This window comes from Mus caroli, chromosome 17, assembly GCF_900094665.2.
Source record: "Mus caroli chromosome 17, CAROLI_EIJ_v1.1, whole genome shotgun sequence".
Taxonomy (NCBI): Eukaryota; Metazoa; Chordata; class Mammalia; order Rodentia; family Muridae; genus Mus; species Mus caroli.
In genome coordinates, this window is record NC_034586.1 from 34097641 (window position 1) to 34103981 (window position 6341).

Here is a 6341-nt window from a genome sequence, read left to right on the forward strand (position 1 = left end):
TTTCCTTTCCTTTCCTTTCCTTTCCTTTCCTTTCCTTTCCTTTCCTTTCCTTTCCTTTCCTTTCCTTTCCTTTCCTTTCCTTTAGAAAATCAGCTGGTCATGGTGGTGCACACTCTTAATCCCAGCAGTACTCATTTGATAGATATTTTTCCTCTCATTTACAAAAAGCTCTAACTGAAAAATGATATAATAATTAAGGATATTAATTTTGGTCAGCCAGTTGTTGGTTGGAGGTTTGGGATTAAACTGAACCTGCAAAAGAAGGACCTTCTGAGACATGTTAGTCTGGAGCTGGTCCCAACATGCCTCCATGGATAGTATGAAACAAGGTTTTTCAGACATGCCATAGGGATCAGGAGTTCTGGTGAGGATGGAACTGCTTTTATTTGGAGCACACAGAAAAAAGGTAATACACACTTGGAGGCTATCAAAAGCAACAACACTTCAGTGGCAAACAAGTAGGAAATGTTAACAAAGAAGCAAGTCTGAAGTTACAGAATTGCAGACCCCATCCTTTTTTGATAGGTTTAAATGTAATTTGGGAAATGCTTTCCAAGTTCAGGCAGCTTATAAACACACATTGGCTTTTATTTTCTATCTCTGTGTTCAACAAGATAAACAGAACACAGGGGTTTGTATTTTCACTTTCCAGATACCAGGCTTATACTGAGTTGGATTGGGGCTTTAATTGACTTGTTCTTAAGAATTTGCTGTTACATTTTTGCCTGATTTGCAGGTCAGTTGTTTGCTCAAAACAATACTGCAACCTCAGACTTGCTACTCTGTTGACATTTTCTAGTTCTAAGCTACTGAGGCATTGTTGCTTTTAATAGCCTCCACCTGTGTATTATTATTATTGTTATTAATGTCTGCTCCAAATAAAAGCAATTTCATCCTCACCAGAACTCCTGATTCCTGATTCCTGTCTGAATATTTGAATAACCTTGTTTCACGCTATCCTTGGAGGCATGCTGGGACCAGCTCCTGACTAACATGTCTCAGACTGACATCATTCTTTCTTAGGCTCAGTAATTTCTTTTTAAAATATTGAATAAATGGAATGTATTTTATGCTTTTGGCTCATCTCCAGTTCTTGAAATGGTGAGTTTTATTTATTTCAAATATATTGACAATTTCTTTAGGGATATTTTCCCAAGCTTCTCACCCATCCATTCTGTCTTTATTGAATTTCACAAAAATATTTGTTTTATTATATTAATACTACTCTGTGTGTGTTTATACAAGTAGGTGTATGTATATCCAGGTGTTTATAGCAACCAGGGGTGTCAGATTCCTTGGTCTTGGGTTATGAGCCTTCTGATATGTGTGCTGGAAGCTCTATAAGAGTAGTGCATGCTCTTAATGGCTGAATCATCTGTTTAACACACTTGTTTTCTTCTAGTACTGAAAATTCAACTTAGAGACTCACACATGCTAGGCAAATGTTCTTCCACTGAGATATATCCCAAGTCATCTCCTTCCCTTTCGCAGAATGTTAACTGCACCATCAGCAAATAAGAATTCAGAGGCCTGGAGAAATGGCTCAGTGCATAAGAGCACTTGCTGCTCTTGCCAAGGACAGGAGTTTGGACCCTCATACATGGTAGCTCACAATGGCCTGTAATTCTTGCTTCGGGATCCAAGATCTTTTGGTAACTCCATCTCTGGTGGTGGGCGAGTAGGTGGAACTTCCGGGTTGGATGGAGGAAGAGAGGAAGCAGGGGAGAGTTAGGTCTTTTTGGAACAGGGACAGCATAAGAGTAAGATGTAGCTGCTAGAGTTTCCCGGTACCGTGGTGGATCTGCAAGGATTCACCACCAAAGGAATTAGATTTTAGTAAGGCTTACAAGATTAGGTTTTAGTTGTTGCACCCAGAGACTGAGTTACCATTGTTTCTGAACTAAGTTTGTGTTGCATTTTCCTTCACGCTGTGGCTTGTCTGGGTTCAAGAGAGAAAGGTAAGACAGCAATGTGTAAGTTTGCCTTGAGTTTGCAACACAAGGCCGTGGAGGATTTGAAGCAAGGGGCTAGCGTGGTAGCGACCCACAAGTGGGAACTTAGCAAGATGGGTGGAGAGACTGTAGAGATCTGAGTCAGAGCCTCCATGAGATAAAAATAGGTGGGTCATTGCCCGGCAGTGTGTGGCTGGCCAGGCAGCAGGGGCAGAGAGTTGGAGGCACAGGAAGGGACAAGGGAGGGAGAGAGTTCTGATTCTAGGTGTATATCTTGCATTTCTAAAACAAGCATCAATTCTCTGTATTCTCTCATCTTTGAGTAGGAAACCCTCTGGATTAGTCTCCCTGGCTTCTTTCTAGTTTTACTATAGAAGAAACTCCACATGCTGTGGGTTATGTTGTGTTAAAGTGCCATACATCTTTAATTCCTGTGCATGAATACAGAGACAGGAGGATCTCTGTGAGTTTAAGGCCAGCCTGGTCTACAGAGTGAGTTCTAAGACACCCAGAGCCTGCCTTGAAAAAAAAAAAACTAAAAACAAAACAAAAAACAACAAACAACAACAACATCCTAAAACCCTTTGTAAAGTATAGAATAATGATATAGATAGCAAGGAAAAAAATGTACAAAGGGCATTGAGAACCTGTAAACAAAATAAAGTGGAAATGAAACAAAATGAATGGAAAAGAAATAAATATTAACTATGTTGTTGAACGTGAATTAAGATACACCCCCTGTTTCTCAGTCTGTCTCTGTGTCTCTGTCTTCCTCTTCCTCCCTCATCCATAGACACATGATAGTAAATACAAACTCATCCTAGATAGGGGATCAAAAGTAGGTCAAAGCTGGGCGTGGTGGCGAATGCCTTTGATCCCAGCACTCGGGAGGCAGAGGCAGGCAGATTTCTGAGTTTGAGGCCAGCCTGGTCTACAAAGTGAGTTCCAGGACAGCCAAGGCTACACAGAGNGAGTTTGAGGCCAGCCTGGTCTACAAAGTGAGTTCCAGGACAGCCAAGGCTACACAGAGAAACCCTGTCTCGAAAAACCAAAAAAAAAAAAAAAAAAAAAGTAGGTCAAATAAATTATTACATTCAAGTCCAGGTTGGGCAACCAATGAGTTTGTTTATTGTAGTTACAGAAGAATGGGTGATAAATTACAGCTGTATATGTGAAAGCCTCACTTAAGCATGGATGAGGACACTTGTAAGTTGTGTCACTAGGGTCTGGTGTACAACTTGCTTGCAGCTAGATCTTTGGAGAGGTATCTCTCTTCCAAATGTTTACGGGTTATGCCATCTCAAGGAGGAATCATCAGAGTCCTGTAAATTTCATGAACTTCCTGAGTTTTGTAAGATTTTTTTTTCTTCCTTCTAAATTTCTTGAGTCAGATGAGTTTCCTTGGTCAGTCCAGGTAAGAACGCTTCCTTTTGGAAGAAACACTTAGCACTCTTTCCACTCATCTGCTGATTCTGCTTCTCTCCTTCTCACTACCCACCCCCTCCCCCTACTATAGCCTGTCACTCACTAGGTCTTCTGTTGTGCCTTGGAAGAGTAAGTAGACTCAGGAGTTCATTTTTTTTTAAACAAAGGCTCAAATTCATCTTCATTTGGAAAGTATGCTAAGTATTTCTTCCTCAGCTCTCCTCAGAGTCCTCATCTTTCCTTAGCAGCTTCCAGAATGCTCTTTTTACCTCCTTGTTTCTCAGGGTGTATACAAGAGGGTTGAGTGTGGGGGTGCCCACTGCATAAAAGAGACCAAAGAACTTGCCCCTCTCTCGGGCATAAGGATTTTTGGGCTGCAGATAAACAGCAATGACTGAGCTGTAGAAGAGAGTGACCACAATGAGGTGGGATGAGCAGGTCCCAAAAGCTTTCCTGCGCCCCTTTGCAGAGCTTATCTTCAGCACTGCCCTGGCAATGGCACCATAAGAGACAAGGATGAGGCTCAGAGGCACAACTACAATGAAGATACTAGCAACAGCCATCTGGATCTCATTATAGGTGGTGTCTCCACAAGAGAGTTGAATTAGAGATGGGACCTCACACAGAAAGTTGTCTATCTGCCTGTGGGAACAAAAGGGCAGTTTGAGGGTGGGAGGTGTCTGAACTATGGATTGGACCAAACCTATAGCCCAAGCTATACCTGCCAACTGCCGACATAGGCGGGGGTGGATTATGGTGGCATAGTGCAGGGGCTGGCAGACAGCCACATAGCGGTCAAAGGCCATTACTGTCAACAGGATGCACTCTGTTGTACCCAGGGACATGAAGATGAAGAGCTGGACAGAGCATCCCAGGAAGCTGATGGTCTTTGCAGGGCCCCAGAGGTTGAACAGCATCTGGGGGACACAGGTTGTGGTGAAGCAGAGGTCCAAGAAGGAGAGGTTAGAGAGGAAGAAGTACATTGGAGAGTGGAGCCTGGGATCCAGGGTGGACAGCAGGAGGATGAGTGTGTTTCCTAGGAGAGTGAGGAGGTAGGAGCACAAGACAACAAAGAAGAGAACCTTTTCCAGTTGTGGGTGTTCAGAGAAGCCCAGCAGGAAGAAGACCACAGGGGAGCTCTGGTTGACCATGTTCTCTGTGTGTAGTTGGCAGGATGAGACTGTCAGACAATATTATTTTACTTTGTTTTGTAAAAGCACACTCTGCGTACTTGTCAAAATATGTGTGGTGGGTGTTTCTCTTCTCCTTCTACTCTGCAAGAGTTCTTCCTCCTTTCCCCTATTCCTTCTGGTCAAATGTTCTAGTGGCTGAGAGGAAGTCAGGAATGTCCTGGAAAATGGGTGAATTCTTCCTCTAGCACTTCTCACTTCTCACCTGAGGGCAAAGGAGGCTGACATGAATAACAATAATATGAATTCATTGATCAGTTAATTTTCATTGTTTCAACAAACATTTGTTGAGCACCTTGTAGAATTTGAACACTGAACCTAATGACTTTGTTCTTTATGAGTACCAGCAGTTATAAGCAGCTGTGTGGTTGGATCAATGACTTGATGGTAAACATTAGTGTAGCATTGGTCTCATTTTCTAAGTGTAGACTTGGATTTGTGGATGGCTTATATTTGGCCTTTGGTATACTATTTCAGGAGATTCACTCAGGGACTGATGTCTGTCCTGTGGGTGAGATTTCCCCCGACATGAAATAATTAAATTTCCAGAGAGATAAGTTAACCTATTTTATTCTTTATCAGAAATTGTAGGAACATTCAGGGTGCTTTTGTGTAGAGCTCACTCTTTAAAAACAGTCATCATGCTTACTAAAGTAAATGCAAATGCCTTCTCTTCATTCAGAAAGGTCTGTCCTCAACATTTTATCTTACAAATATGGAATAAGAAAAGCTAAACAGAGGCTGGAGAGATGCCTCACTGTTTAATAGCACTTCCACAGGTCATGAGTACAATTCCCAGCAACCACATGGTGGCTCACAACCATCTGTAGTAGGATCTAATGCCCTCTTCTCGTGTGTCTGAAGACAATGACAGTGTACTCATATATACATAAAATAAACAAATCTTTTAAAAAAGAGAAAGAAAGAAAAGCCACAGTTCCCCAAGGACATAGAATCCTAGCATTGGGCTGGCTCAGGCAGCAGGAGCTGTGAGTGAGGCTCAGCTTGGTTCCTGTAATAAGGTCATTATTCAAAAATTAAAAAAAGAAGAGGTTTAGAAATGGACAGCTGAAGAAGGTGTATTTCATTTTTCTTTTAATATAAAATAGCATTTAGTAACTTAATTTCCCCCCTCTTTTTCTTTTCAATACAGTGCTACATTATCAGTGGTACCGACTTCACCTTGAGTATGTAGCCCAGTTTAGCTGTGAGCTTGAGATCCTCCCACTTCATTATCATTATGCTTAATTTGGAGCTTCCAAACACTGTCCTGATATATATGTATATATATTTAATTTTGTTCAATTTCCTTCATATTGAAATCAAATCTTTTATTTTCCAACAGGATCAAAGTTACAATCAGATTTCAAGTTAGTTACAATGAGTCCTGTAATGTAAAATTTGGCATTAACCAAAATTTTGGCATTAACCAAATTTTAGGATTTTTTATTTATTTGTACTTTGATTTTACCCCATCCCTTTTATTTGTAGCCCTGGATGTCCTGGATCTCACTGCATAGACTGGGCAGTCCTCAAATTCAGAGATCTGCCTACCCCTGCCTCCTCAGTTGGGACTAAAGACATGTGCCACTGATCTTATCTTTTCTTTTCTTTTCTTTTCTTTTCTTTTCTTTTCTTTTCTTTTCTTTTCTTTTCTTTTCTTTTCTTTTCTTTTCTTTTCTTCTCTTCTCTTCTCTTCTCTTCTCTTCTCTTCTCTTCTCTTCTCTTCTCTTCTCTTCTCTTCTCTTCTCTTCTCTTCTCTTCTCTTCTCTTC

The 6341-nt window shown here is 41.1% G+C and overlaps 1 protein-coding gene across 1 annotated transcript; it reads right to left on the reverse strand.

Moving 5' to 3' along the window:
- Positions 1 to 3589: 3589 nt before the first annotated feature.
- Positions 3590 to 4528, reverse strand: LOC110283978 (olfactory receptor 2H1-like). The gene has a single exon (XM_021149528.1). The coding sequence runs from the start codon at positions 4526 to 4528 to the stop codon at positions 3590 to 3592; it is 939 nt and encodes a 312-aa protein (XP_021005187.1).
- Positions 4529 to 6341: the final 1813 nt, after the last annotated feature.